The sequence below is a fragment of the Sinohyriopsis cumingii genome, chromosome 16, assembly GCF_028554795.1.
Source record: "Sinohyriopsis cumingii isolate HCF-2022 chromosome 16, ASM2855479v2, whole genome shotgun sequence".
Taxonomy (NCBI): Eukaryota; Metazoa; Mollusca; class Bivalvia; order Unionida; family Unionidae; genus Sinohyriopsis; species Sinohyriopsis cumingii.
In genome coordinates this window covers 24247414-24263531 of record NC_142976.1, presented here as the reverse complement: position 1 = coordinate 24263531, position 16118 = coordinate 24247414, and the positions used below count along the sequence as shown (strand labels likewise).

At 36.1% G+C, this 16118-nt stretch overlaps 1 protein-coding gene across 1 annotated transcript in view; it reads right to left on the bottom strand.

Annotated features, from left to right (window-relative positions):
• LOC149780080 (contactin-like) overlaps positions 1-16118 on the bottom strand; it is a 302136-nt gene that overhangs the window by 23450 nt on the left and 262568 nt on the right. Inside the window, exons 16-21 of the mRNA XM_089936841.1 lie at positions 14931-15101; positions 14185-14337; positions 13681-13775; positions 11407-11490; positions 10237-10381; positions 895-1016 (exon numbers count right to left, since the gene is read on the bottom strand). Coding sequence (XP_089792967.1) covers positions 895-1016; positions 10237-10381; positions 11407-11490; positions 13681-13775; positions 14185-14337; positions 14931-15101 — 770 coding nt within the window. The remainder of the gene's footprint in view (positions 1-894; positions 1017-10236; positions 10382-11406; positions 11491-13680; positions 13776-14184; positions 14338-14930; positions 15102-16118) is intronic.

Sequence of the window (16118 nt, the reverse complement as noted above, 5' to 3'; positions counted from 1 at the left end):
TTAGACTATTAGTTGATATATTTTATGAAGGTCAGCTGTAAGAGAGGTTTTGAAGCAACTAATATATAATTTACCAAACATTTATTTAATATAATTTTTAACTTATAACGTATACGCCTCGCATGTTTTCTTTTATAAGCCCTGTGTATGATGATATAGTTCGCCTTGGAACTCTGTGCAGTTGATTCCTTATCTACATGTGACAAATTAATGCTCAAATTTTCATGCAAAGGATTCAGTTCTTTTAATAAATCTTTAATTTTACACCTTCGTAAAAAAAGAGAATCAACCAGTATCGAAGCATGTATTTGAAATAAGCTAGTCAAAATGTCGAAGACATAATTTAGCTTCCAAATAGAGATAGAGGAAATAAAACCACTGCAGAGCCGTACACTTGGATTTGAAATGGATATGAAAATGTCTCAACAAAAACTGTATATTAATTAAAAGTATTTGACAGAATGTAATCATTCGTACGTAAATGTTAGCAATATTGTGCTGTTTATCTATATGCAGCCAGGGCGGACTAAAAGCAGAGCAAATCGAAAATTTTATTCCAGGTTCCCTGACCTTCGGATGGCCCCGCACCACAGTAAAATGGAAAAATTAATTCTTTATATGTGTGATGTGATAGAGGGATAGGGTATTGTTAAAATAGTCCAGGGCCTACTATTGCCTTAGCGCAACCTTGTGCGTAACTATGGATACTAGCTGCCGAGAGTCACACATAACGCTATAGTCCTACATAAATATTTTCTCGACGAATGAAGCGTTCAATGGGTCATTGTTCGCATGTACTGATCATACACTCGCCTCTTTATTCTATGTTTATAAATTACACAACAAAGATATACATTTATATGCAGAATTTGTTTTGTTATTTTGGAATGATACCTGGTATCCGAGGACTTTGCCTTTGACTATTTCCCTGCTATCCGGAAGTACGTCCCACGTGATCATTGCGGATGTTCCATTAAGTGGATAACCCCTTACATTTTTCACTTGCACCAATGGTACTGTACAAAGTGAAACAAATTATCAAGCAAGCATTTTTGGTATTTTTATTTTCTCAAAATATTAAAATACAGTGTTATTACAACGATATTTACTTTGCAAATGTGGAATGAAATAATCTAACTATTCGTTTTACAAAACGTTTTAAGATAAATAATAAGAAGAATTATCATGTGGTAGAGATTTTTGTTTTACTCGAATGATTTAAATATTACATAATTGTCCTAAACAGCAGAAGGATGTAGGTCTCAACAGTTTGTCGATATAAATGAATACAAACAATAAATAACCTGACTATGAACTATTGATAACGAAATGCATTTGACGAAATGAACACTAATAAATTTATAAGATTAAAAAGAAACGCCATTTCTCTGTGTATAGTGTTTACATCGATGAAAATTGATTATTAAAGCCATTAATACATGACCGATCTTTGCTTCAGATAATATAGTACACAGCCCAACATTGTTATCAACTGTGGTATGGCAAAGTGAACAATACTATATATAATATAATATAATATAATATAATATAATATAATATAATATAATATAATATATATAATATAATATAATATAATATAATATAATATAATATAATATATGTTACTATGTTACATTCAGCCAATGTGGGCATGTGAGAAAGCTTGCCAGTAGCTTCTCGTGGGTCGGTGGTTCTTTCCGGGGTTTTCCGGGTTCTTCCTCCACCATTAATACTGGCCGCCATGTATAGCCTATCGTGTGCTGAAAAATGGCGTTAAACCCCACAACAACTATGTTACAGTTTGTTTACTTTACTAAACAGCAATGTATAATTGATTGGAAGTGGCATGTAGCATGCAGGGCAAAGCAGGCTTTATACAGGGTTCATACTACTCTATCTTGTAGCTTGTTTGTTGCTTTTTAGCAGCACGTTCAACACAACAGTAACTACCTCACGCCGATGAAATGGGACCTAAGAACCTTTCACAACTTTGTCTTCAGGATAACGTATATAAAATCGTACAAATACTCAGAAGGTGTAAAATAGAAATTTTGGATCAAACACTAAACGTTTTAACTCGCGTCCACACCAATAGGTTTGGGCCACAACATTTATTTCACCAGCCGGTAAAATGGGTAGGGGGAGTTAGCCCAATCACGAAGGGTACGAGCAGAGGGACGGATAGGGTTTTTGGCCTACTCACCAAGGGTCAGAGCAAGGGATAGGGGCGGAAGCATGGGTGGTAGAAGTAACGGGTTTTTGACCTCTCATCAAAGGGTAGGAGTTTTAGTTCATTTATCAAGCGATGGACTAACACATGTTCCCCACCAACATACTCACCAAGGACGGAGCTTAACTATAACTTTTCCCGGCAATGACATAAAGTGTCTTATATGGAGATTAAGCGCGCAACAATTCACAATGGCTGAAAGTATATGCGTTAGACCAAATCTCCATGTTTGTGTTCTTAGTCGTTTGCAGGAATTTGTTCACGACAAAGCCGAATATATAAGGCCGCTAAAAGTGGAAGCCAATGGAAAGCAACTTTCAGAAAATGAATCAAATCGTTCGGCACACACACATATGCTTTTCAGGAATACTGCTCAGTCTGCCAAACATGAAGATATGTCTGTATAGATTGACTGATAAAATTACGATTATGGTAATAACATAGGTCACCGGAACATGATACCCAAGCGGTCGTTGTCTGATCTTCACGTAATACTGTGGAGATCTGATTTGATACAGACTGAGCCACTACCGTACTGGCGGAAAGATGGTACATGGAATATCAAACTCTAACCTGTTGGTCAGACTGAACACCGTGAGAGACAATACTGGATCGGTGACGCGGCTCCCACTCACAACCCCTTCCAACTCTCCGGACGCATATAAGATTAGTACCCTTGCATATGATGGAAGGTATTTTGCATTCAAGGCCATGTTGCAATGACGTCTTCTAGTCTGACCAGCCTTACGCCACCTACCAAAGGTAATTTTCTACTTTGCTAACATGGAAATACTCTTCACAGAACCTACGTTTACCTTCTACAAAATGTTCACAGCACATGCTGTGCAACTAACATAGGGTGGAATGAGTTTGGCCGTTTTTTACGAGCTAACTTTAGAGCCATACGGTTTTGCTATAATCGACCTAACAAGAATAGAACCAATACATTTCAGATCAAACCTTAATAAGGCATGAATCAATTAAAGCTTTGCAAAGCATTTTGCATACTTTCAAAGCCTTTCGAATACAAGACATTTATTACAATGTTGATTGGAACAGCAACGACAACAAAAGGAAATAAAGGAAGTGTTCATAAGCAGGTGCAATGATATGTGCAATAAGCTAAGCGCATTTTAGCTTGCAAAGAATGAGGCCACTTCTGAGTTTTCAATTACCTTTGACCCTTTTATAGAACCAACAAAGGCATCCTCATAGGCTGGTGAAGAAAATCTAGTTGGGTTTGAAGGTTGTTATGTATATTTGATTTAATTTATATCTGATTTAATTGTTTGTAAGTTTTATAATCTTTCTATGTTTTTAATTTCGTTAAATGTCAAAGTAATGTAGTTCTGTTTACAACAAACTCGATACTTTATCCAGAAAATAGTTTGACCTTGACTGTTCATTTTTGTACACGCATAAGGCTGACCTGGTTCCCGACCTTAATTCAAAATTAGTAACAGTCATGTGAACAAGTTATTTTTTTGTGGTATTAATAAGGCTGAGTTCGCGGCTGTGTTGGTTACGTGACCCTCGACTTTAAATATTTTTTAGTAAAGTAAATAACTTTATTTCTCTGAGTAAAAGGATTGGTTTTTATAAAGGTCATACTGGGGCTACGTGATTTTATATGTAAACATGATAATGTGATCCTTTATTTTGCTATTAGGCATTTCAGAAAGTTTCAATAGTGATCTCAGTTAGGCTTATACACACTAGGACGTAAAGGTGTTCCTTTTATTGTGTCATTTTGGGAATTACATTTTAATGTTTATTCGAATTATTTGGATTATATAGGTTTAATTCTGTTTTTTCTGGAAATATATGTGTTCATACAGAATTTTTGAACAAAGACATTTCTTAGACATTTTATTCGGAATTCCAACACCGGATTATTGTTTGTGAATAGCACAGAACTGTAGACATTCCAAAAACATAAAGGATCACGTATGTCATCGCGTTCCATCCTTGATTCTTCGTCGGGATCCGAACTTGAATTCATTAAAACATTTAATTAGTAGGACTTCTAAAATTTTATTCGTGGATTATTCTTGGATTATTTTTCAATTTGATTTCTTAAAACCGTAAGTTCTTAGTTTTTTTTCATTTTTACAGCATTTTTCCAGGGAAATAACTAATTTGTTAATTGTGTCAAAGCTTGATGTTTTCACTCTTTCTTGTGTTACTGTTTATTCGAGTGTAAACGCCTAACATAAGAATGGGGGCTCGTCTGGGATTATTTTGAATTTTGGCTAGAATATTTAAGAAAACTTTGTTTTTTGAAATTGAATTCTCCTAGGCTTTTTAAAATTTTTGTCTTATCTTGACGAGAGTCCGATTGAAACCTTGGAAAATGCTGCTCGTGCTGCTGATGAATATTCTATAACTCATAAAGTTCATTTTTTTACTAAGACTTCTACTCAACAGTCTTCTAGCAGAAAAGTATTTCAGAATAATGCAAGCCATTCTAAAACTCAAACTGGCACAACTTCTAAAAACCAAGTTCTGATAAGCTTGACTCAAGATCCTTGTCTCTTCCTACATATACTTATTGCAAGAACAAAGGACACGTTATTTTTTATTACTACAAATTGAAAAATAGGCATTAGAATCAAGACACACCTATTCTAAATGCTCTTATTTCTGAGAGGTTAAGGTCACGGTCATGTATTGAAAGCAATACATTTATTGGGTCTAACAAACCCCAGTCTGATTTTATTATGGAGAAGTATGAACCATTCATATCGAATGATTCTATATCACACTTGTGTGATTCGGGCAATATATCCCTAATAAAATTGTAAGGGACACATGAGATTCTCTGAGTCTTTTATTGTCAGGTACTTTGGCTTTTTCTGAGAAGTCTTCTTCTAATGAGAGTGTTCTTATTCACGGAGTAGATTGCGGTATTGTTAATTATCCTCTCCATCACGTAAATTTGTTATCAGACTTAGTCTCAGGACCAGTGACAGTCTGCTCCATGTCTGTTTTATCCGTTGAGGGCAATCATTTATTACTAGGCAAAGACCTAGATGGAGACAAGGTTGTGGTTAATCCATTTGTAACTCACAAGCCTACCTTGTATCAGAAAGTCGATCCAATTGAAAAATAATTCACTGATTTATTCCCATACTGTGTAGTTACCAGAGCTATAGCAAAGAAAGCTCTTGCCAATGATGTTGATAAGGATATTGTTCCTTTAGCTGACACATGTATTGGTCAGGCTTTTGATAAAGTCACTTTCACTCCTTGTTTTTATTCTAATCAGGGTGACAAACGACAATCACTTGTCGTCAAACAGGAAAAAGATCCTGAGAGTAAGCCTTCACGGACACGTGCACCGTCAACGAGGTAGCCAGGCCAAACATTGCTAAATTGGTTAGACCGGTTGTTGCTGCTGCTTTCAAGGCAGGCAGTCTTCTAACGGTTCAGGTGGCATTACACAAAACTTTTGATTGCAGAGTCTTGAATTTGGATATAGAATCAGATGTTCCATTATTAATAAAAAATATTCGAGCGTATCCAGCTGAACGATTACAGTGGGCTTCATCTACGACGTTCAAGACCATGCACTTGATATGGGGACCCTTGATCACAACATCCATAACATGAAGAAATACGAGTACGATGCCAGTGGACCCTGTTAAAAGTGTAGCGTGAAGGTGTAAGTGCAGGATACTTCATGATATTTTCTGGCAATCGAAGACTTTATTGAGGTTGCTGGAGATGATGCGACAAATGGTGGACCAACTAATGCATCAAACTCTAAGGAGGCACTTTTCATTAGCGTCATGATGGCGCTGTTCGACGGCGCCCGCTATCGCATTAATCGTAACAAAACTGAAGACTGTCTAAACGACGGCGACGTAGCCATACTTATTCTTAGCGTATCCCACTTCGCCAACAACTATACGCCGGCCCATGGATGATATTTGTGATGGACGCAACAGATAATAGCCAATATCCAGACCTTTTAAATTATGCAATTATTTGCAGACACAACCCCCTCTGGTACTCTGGTGTACTAACCAGGCTAGGAGCCACCATTAAGTTAGCGTGTACAAAAATGTCATCTTTAAGTTCATATTTTCGATATGAAATACGATGTTGAGGATGAATGCTAACGTTTGTTATACTGCTAAAACACACTACTGACTTCTATCAGAATATGGACGAGGTGACCTTCGGCCGCAAAAACGCAATCGTGCTGACTTGAAACAAAACATATGCCAACACCATGCGACTCGCAGCTACTGTAGTAGATGTTGGCAAGGTCACACTCGCAAACTTCACCCTTTGCACACCTGTTTTCATACCGTTTCTGCAGGCTGAGACGAGTTTGCATATGTTGCATAAATAGTGGCTTGAGTACCCTAGCCTTTCAAGTTATGACCATATACAGTTTAATAATAGCATGACAAGGTAAATTTTCTTTGCAAAAGACCACTCAGAATAGTATCTCTAGGTCAAGGCATATCTTTATCGTTACAGAACAGCCAAATAGCTAGAAACACAATCCGATGGCGCTTGCAAAGCATGGCGTTACGGAGATGACCAAGCAACCTAATGGCAAACAGGAACCAGCCATAAATATCCTTCTCAACAACCCGTAAAACAACGTAGCTCGCGTTTAGCACCAAATCCATAGTTTCATGGGCGACGAAGAAAACACTGACTCCGGTCTCCAGGTTGGTCAAAATTGCTGAAATGGCCTTTAACCCATTCACTACTTCAACCTGGAACGCCAATACTTGCTTATTATCCTCTCAAACTTGACTCTACTATTTGATGGCTTTAGTAAACGCGTGAAGGTTGCGAATGGACAATGGTCAATGTAGCTAGGTCAATTGAACCCACAACTGCAAGAATATCCACCAGGAGTATCATCGGGAAATGGCGTTTTACAAAAAACTAATGAACTTCTAAAATGGCCTTTATTTTCTGTCGCTATGAAATCTGGCAGTGGAATATCTTTACAGAGGATGCTGTTGGCCGTTCTGGACGTGTTCAGATCATGCTTAGACCGACCCAGACAAAGAATCGTAAATTCTCACGCAAGGAAAGTTGTGGAGTCGAGTCGAGTTAGAAATTTTAGCCTCACGACAAACACAAAGAAGGTGATATTCTCCCCTTTCTAGATGCTATTTCGGTTTTTATATCTGCTGCCAATGTGGCAGCAGCCGCGGAAATTCAGCGGCGCTAGGCGTTTCAGCAGTTGCCACAAAAAACAAACGTTGACAGAAACGTCTGTCGTACTCCTCAGCTCATTGGAAATTTTCTGTCATCTGCATTTTTTATTGCAGTAGCTTCACAAAAACGGTCGAGTACTGTATCTACTTAGGACAAAAACTCTTGGAAGGGTCTTTTACCTTACCAGCACGAGAAGATAAGCGCCCTTTTTAACTTTGACCTTCTACGAATAGTTCAGATCACACTTTTTCCAAACGCTGGAACCATTTTACTAACTTTGACACGTGTGACGAGATGGTACGATTGTGAAGTTGCAGCAGCCACGAATGAGATATCATCAATTTCGTTACGTCACAAAACCGCTATACGCTTTGGGCTATGCCATCGCACCGTCTGTATTTTGATTCGAACGCCTAGCTCCGTTAATTGAATTAATTTCGTATCTCCGACACCGTCACGGCGGCCCACAAACGGTGACGCTAACATACGACACCATTCCGCTTCCAAAATGGGTCAACATGCCTATGTGCGGCCCACTGTCAATTACCATACTAAAAGCTCATGAGAATAATTCCATGTCCAAACGTACGTTGAAGAGAGCGTTGTATCTGTATAAGAACAAGCCACTTTTTCAACACATGGCAGTCATGCCTGTGGATATATTTGGACGTTCTGATTTTGGTGCCGATGCCGCGCCAGCGGGAGTGTAGGTTCCATCTTTGTTCGACATCACAAACATTTGGCGATGATTTTATAAAAAGCATTGCTGATACAGGCATTACTTGCATTTTTCAACAGTAAAAGCAATTCGAAAGAAAATAAAACCACGGTTGTTGACATATATGCGGTTTTTACCAAGCTGACCACATTAACGGTTGTAAACGGTGACGACACGAACTTCAACTCAAATGGTTCACAACGCAATGACGGTTCACCATTTTCTAGGATTTAAACTTTTAGGGTTTTTTAAACTGTTTGTCCAAAGTATCTGATCCAAACAGGCAACAATATGTCAACAAAATAAAGTACGTTGACAGTGGCGATGAACCGTGACATCATGACCGCCGAGAGCATAAAGAAAGCGTCATTGGCCGATCCATCAGATGCGGTTATACACAGTAAATAGCCTCACTATATTTTCCACTAGTTTAGACACCCCTACAAGGCAACATAAAGCGTATCTCGAAAAAATTGCAGACATCATTGATATATATATATATATATATATATATATATATATATATATATATATATATATATATATATATATATATATATATATATATATATATATTCAAACTAGCATCAGTAAAATTGGCATCAAGAAACCTCAAGAAATACAACCTGTGAAATAAGAATTATCACCTTTTGAAGAAGATCAACGTCGTGATAGAATGTAACTTGAATATGCCTCGCTTGTCTGGGGTCCATACACAAATCTGAACATCCAGAGCGCTGAAAACAAAACTGAAAAGTAGCGCAGCTTGACGGCAAATGGCTGGTGTTGCTGATATACAAAACAAATTAAGTTGGTGATCCCAGTAAGACAGAAGCGTAAATACCAGATTGGTCGTGTTCTACAAAGTTAAACACGAATGCGTCTAAATACGCTAATAGCAATATATGGCAACCAACCAGAATGACCACACATATACATTCTCTATTATAAAATTCAGGTGAGGTTCATATATTAGGAACACTTCATTTTCCTCTGGCCGCTGTACAGTGGAAAAAAATCTCACAAAATAGCACTGTCTTGCCTGACCCATATCTTGTTTTAAATTCGCAGTTCGCGCATTATCTCATTGCATTCTCTAACGACCATTGTTTAGCTTATCTTAAATCTAAGTTTCGCATTTCTCCATTAACTTAACATTTAACACTTGCTTACTTTTGTATTCATCCTTTTACCTAAGGTTTTTCTTCTCGTTATATGCACACACGCAAAGCTGCGTATAGACCTTGAGAGAGGGTGTTGCAGTTTGGATAAATTGATAGAATATGCATTTATGTATGGTTTCGACAGGATACTAAAGTTTGCATACTCTCTAAGCCCAGCAATAAATACAAAGTTATTAGTTAATAATTCGAAAGGTACATAACCAGTAAATATCAATATTCACGTCACTTTATCTACATTTTCTAAATCAATGTAACGTGTCTGCAGGTTACAATGAATACTCTATTATACTACGCTACGCTGCACCACTATACACTACACAACACTTCACTGCCATACTACACTTCACTATACCGTGTTGTGCTGATCCATACTGCATTGGACTCCATTATACACTACACAACACTTCACACTACACTGTACCGTGTTGTGCTGATTCATATTGTATTGTATTCCGCTATACACTACACAATCCACTATACTACATCAAATTATACTCAGACCAGTATTCTACACTACACAACACTTCACACTACACTGTACCGTGTTGTGCTGATTCATATTGTATTGTATTCCGCTATACACTACACAATCCACTATACTACATCAAATTATACTCAGACCAGTATTATACACTACACAACACTTCACACTACACTGTACCGTGTTGTGCTGATTCATATTGTATTGTATTCCGCTATACACTACACAGTCCACTATACTACATCAAATTATACTCAGACCAGTATTCTACACTACACAACACTTCACACTACACTGTACCGTGTTGTGCTGATTCATATTGTATTGTATTCCGCTATACACTACACAATCCACTATACTACATCAAATTATACTCAGACCAGTATTCTACACTAATCTTTATTACACTATAATACACTGTAAGATGACGTACCTCCTTCAGCTGAGTATATCTCGTTGACAGGGGATTCTGGCCCATCGCCATAATCATTATAGGCACGAACTTTAACCTCGTAAAGGAGGAAATACATCTCTTTGCCCACTGTAACTGTGTACTTCGTGACGTTTCCAACTCTTTGCTGAAAAAATACAAACTTGCTTTGAAGTAGCGAATTCCGGAAAAAAAGCATTTTAGGGACCTTTTCAGATCCATATGATGCAAAACCATTAACTATCGTACAGACTAAATATATATTCTGATTTTTTGATAAATAACTGGAGGAGATCTTGACGACTTCTTCATCATATGGAATAAGCATATACCAATAGAATAATTATATTATACAGCTATAAAGGTGTGGTGTACACACACACACACACACACACACACACACACACACATATATATATATATATATATATATATATATATATATATATATATATATATATATATATTCCAACAACAATAGTGTCAGGCAGACCCCACCCATGCACAAGAGACCCACATATATATATATATATATATATATATATATATATATATATATATATATATATATATATATATATATATATATATATATAATCAGAGGCATTGTAAGAGGCTTTATTTATATTTTGTAATCGAATATGTCAATATTCAATATTTTTAGACCATTTTCTTTTATTATGCGTGTAGGAGTGAGGAGGTAGGTAGGTTGCTAGAACCTGGATTCTTATAAATTTATCCTTTGATTTTTCTTCTCTCTATATTGATCTGTTTGAGAACTTCAACGCATTTCTCTCTGAAACATATAACGCTTTCAGACTAGAATTTTAACTTTTGAAGACATTGTAAATTACTGCTCAGCCACAATAACTATGCTCTCTTCAATAGTTGGTAAATACATGCCAAATATGATGCTCAGAATTAAATAACATACATTTAAGCACATTTACATCAGTTTATGAATTAACATCTAGCATATAAATTTGCAATAGTTGAAATTTTCATCTCAGCGATATAGAAAGAAGCAGATCTGTATTGACAAATATTTAGATTGATATTGAGAAATATTTTAAATATAATATCTCGTGAATATCTAAGCTTAATAACAAATGCGTGTAGGCGAGACATGGCCAAGAAATTACTTATGGCGTAGGGTACTTAATGACGTCATACATTAAACCATTTTGTAGTATTCAACAGCCGCCAGAATGCTTCGTATCCGAAACCAGGTCCTGCCTCATCTGCCTGGCTCAGAGACTGTAATAATAATAATAATAATAATAATAATAATAATAATGATAATAATAATAATAATAATTTATGAAGATGTGTGCATTTTTGAAAACTATAGCGAACATCTGAGGAAAATATTAAAGATAATTTTCTCGACTATAATTTCTTACTATCTGAATAGCATTCAGGGTGTTGTTTTAGTGCGTAATAGAAAGTGTAATAATTTCTTACACTTTTTTCAATATTGATCATTACATGTGCAGTTTTTTGAACCCTAACAAAAATAGCATATTCCAACCACGATTAAATTTAGTCCACCTCTATCCCACCGAAAACAAATGTTCTCGTTTAGGAGCAACAATTGGGTAACCGAGTCAATATTGTGACCTTCTATTTGCTGTCCGAAATCGGTTAATACACTGCAACTTTATGACACACGGTACTAATTATGTGGAAAAATGGGAACCAGCTTGGAGTTGGGTGAACATAAAACAGAGTATATATGGGTTTGGCTGGCCAGGATTGGTTAATAATTATGTTATGTTTCAGCAAAAAGAATCTTTTCAAAGTTTATCCTCGTTGTAAGTTAAAAAAAAGTAGAGATATTGTTTTATTGATGGAATTTCAGCCCTTTAACAGTCTTGAGTTTGGAACACTCGTTACTAAAATTAGCACCTGGCTGTTTGGTGCGGAATTGAAAGCACGTGTTTCAAACATATGCTGGTCCAGAAAATGCAGCGGCTCATATCCTTTCCTCTAAACAGAAGCTGACATCCATGTTTAATCTATACCGATAAATATAGGTTTGATCATGAGCACTCAGCAATTTTAAGTTATTGAATTAATAATATCATGGTGTTTGATAGGTTTACTATGGGAACTGAATTAGTACTGTGAGTCCTATAGGAGTCACGGTACTAATTCAACTCCGATAGTAAACATATAGAAACACCGTCATATTCAAAATTCAATAACTTAAAATTTCTAGGTGCTGATGATCAGACTTCCATGTCTCCATGCACAACTATCCTTAGTGTAAGCTTCTGTGTGGAGAACACCATATGAGCCGCGGCAATTTTTTAATCTACATGTGCATGAAACGCATGTTATTGATTCTGCACCAAATGAATCCAGTGCTACTTTCATTATTGAGTACTCCTAAGTCAAGCCTGTAAAAATACTAAAATTGCATCAATAGAATTTTGTCTATATTTTTTTTAAATTACAGATAGGATAAGCTCTCAAAAGATATTTTTACTAAAATTCTACTTTTCATTATTAACCAATTATGGACCACCAAACCCGTAAATAGACTGGTTCACAGTTCTTCCGTATAATTAGTACCGTGTGTCCTATATTTCAGCTCCTGTGAAAGTCATCTTTTCTTGTGTTAAAGAGAGGGCTATTCTCGGTTTCACTTTTGTCATACAAAATTGCACAACACAGCCATACAGAGTCGCACGAACTTCAAATAACTATCATTATATGCAAAGCTACTGTTTTGGTGTTGCTTTTTATGTGTATCAGTATATTTTGAATTTTCAAGGTACTTACGACTTAGCTTACTTCAGTCAACATTTTTTCAATTAGAGGTAAACAGTTTTGATATTTGTCCAATTTTATCTACTACTGTCAAACTTTAAAAGTCAAAATTAGTCAGAGCTTACACTTACCGTATTGGCTCTAAACGTGTAACGATTTTATAAAAAATCTACCTTTTAGTTTCTAGAGATTTCTGAACAAGTGTAAACACTAAATTCAAAACATTTTTCAGTGACTTTTCATTGATGAACTTAGAAGGTTTCATGGATCAGCCTATACATGAACCTTCATTATATAGTAGTATTGTGTCAAATAAAATGCCCCAAATGTAGTTGCTGGTTTCCATAGCGCTTAGATGCTACTGAGGACTGATTTCGACAACTGCATCTCTAACATTTTTCAGCACGACTCTCAAGAATTTGTGTTGACTCTGCATCTCGAACATTCTTGAGCACGACACTCCAGCATAAAGCTCAGTAATGTTGCTCCCGTGCTCTTTTTTATCAATAACTTTCAAATCATGGAGAATTTGCATGGATTCCTGCCATAAGGCAGTTTTTCCTCCCCTTTTATTAAAATTCATTGGCTCTAGCTATGTATCACAATGCATTGAACTATTGTGGAAAAATGTTTAATGTTTGTATAATTATGCTCTTTTATATTCCAACTTACATTCCAGGTAATAGTAAGTGTACCTTCAGTGCCACCACCTCCGCCAACGTTTTCGGGAGAAGTCTTCGGTTTATCAGGAAGCATCAAATAGAAACCTAGAGCCAAGATCATAAAAAAAATTTTTTCAGACTTAACGTCAGACTCAAGTCTAAATTCTCATGTCTAATTGGTCAGTGATTTAAAATTGTCCAATTAAAAGCAATAATTTTTGCGCTGAGTTTCGGAATGTGTATGAGAATAATGTTTTTAATCCTGAGGCGTGTTAAAATTTAATACAATAATGTTTTCAAACATTTCTCATTTTTAAAGGTTTGATCTAAATTATCATTTCGTCTTTATTTTATTATACTTTGCTAAATATTCCATTTAAATTATTTATAATATGATGCAAATCATATCGAAAGCAAATGTGTTCAATCTAAAACTGCACAAAATCTGTTTTATATACTTTTCGTAATGTTATTATTATTATTATTATTATTATTATTATTATTATTATTTTACTTGTTGGAAGGCTCGGATCACCGGCACCAAATGGAATATTGCCGGCTCTAAGGCGGAAACTGTATGCTGTATGGGGACTCAAATTCTGCACTTGGTATGACCGCCGGTCTGAATGTTCGGCACTCTGTAACAGTGTCATCTCGCTGGGAATGTCTTAAAATGAATATGGCATTAGATACACGTATTTATTTGATTTGATTATGAAGTGTGTAAAATGGACTGTTATATATTTCTAGCATAATATGAACTATTCGCTGAAAGTGGCTTGCTGTTTATGCAATGTGTTTCACAACTTTAATGTGTATTATTGCTGAAACGTTACTTTTAGCTATTTAATACAACAATAAACTATTATATTACAATGATAGTATAGTCGTAATTCTAACCATACATCTGTCATCTTTTGCTGTCTATTCGACCCAAGTCAACGCTTTCCTTCTCAACATGCCAAATGTTGTATTGACCAATATTCACTTTTGACATTTAGGTGGGTATAACATATTTTATTCTAATTACATAAACGTACCAGTGTCACACGTTTTCTCATCATGTATTTTGTTGAATTAATGGGGGAAGAGACTAAAGGGTTCCCTTATCAAGAACTTGTATCACCGTTTTTTCTTTCTTATAAACATATAAAAACAAATAACAAATGGATTTCTGATGTAAATATTTGACAGTACTGGAAGATTACCAAGCAAAATGAAAATTCTTTGACTTTACAAATTAGAGAAAGAGTTTCATACCTGTATCTATAACTCTCCATTTGGGGTCATAATTTGTTCTGGCCTCCAAAATATAATAAGTAATCGGAAAGCCATGGTCAGATACTGTGCTCCATGTCCAATACAAAGGTATTGATGTGGAGTTCCTTCGAACATTGTCAGCATGAACTCCTACAGGCTCACCCGGGGGACCTAATAAACAAAGAACAACAGTTATGTCATGGTTGGTAATATGAATAGGATATTCCAGTAGAGGAGTTAAATGTTTGTACTCGAGGCTCTTCGAACAGTAGGCTAATAATAAAACCCACGAAATTAATTTAATTGACTCGATATAAACCACTCTTCCCAGGTGTATTCGATGGCCTACAGACAAGTTTCAACTGCAAAATGACGTTTTTAAGTGTTTTGTTCGTTTAACGCCATGGTCCAGCTATGCATTGCGTCCAGTATATTTGGTTGAGAAACAATCCAGGAAAAACCCTCGAAAAACCCCAACCCACTGACGCTAGTGACAAGCTTTCTCACGTGCTCAAGATGGCTGAGCTGAGACTCAAATCGACGCGGTGAGATGTCGGTGATCTGTAAAGGCTAGCACCTTCAACAGCAGCTCCGCCACCCAGGGCCCTTATTGCAAACTAGAGCTGTCCAAAACATTATTATATAATAAGAGAGTTTCTTACAGTAATATTATATCAAACCAATGATGTAAAAAGCACCCCCAAAAACACCCCGATAAACAGAGATAGCCTGACAAGAGAAAAATGCTTTTGTCACGTGAGAGGGGAACGATTAAAGCAGCAGAGGGACTGGACAGACCAACCTATTTTGTAAAAATAACACTTATAAAAATAATAAAATAAAATAAACCCTTATTGTGATAAAATAACCCTTATTTTTAGTAAATAGACAATAGAGATGTCTATTTGCTGAATTACGGGTTATTTTATAAACTATAATTGTTTTTGCTTGATTGAAAATTTATACGGTAATGAAAAATTCCGTGTTGGAGTCCACAGTCCCTCTGCTGCTCTGGGAATGCTTCGCATTCCTGAAAATGCTTCGCATTCAAATGCGGAAAGGAACTTTCAGTTGAGCACGTTAACGCGCCAGGAAATTCAAAGAGTTTTCAAGTTGAGCACGTTAACGCGCCAGGAAATTAAATCGTGGACAAATAAATAATGGCAAATATCGGAGAAGCACTCACAA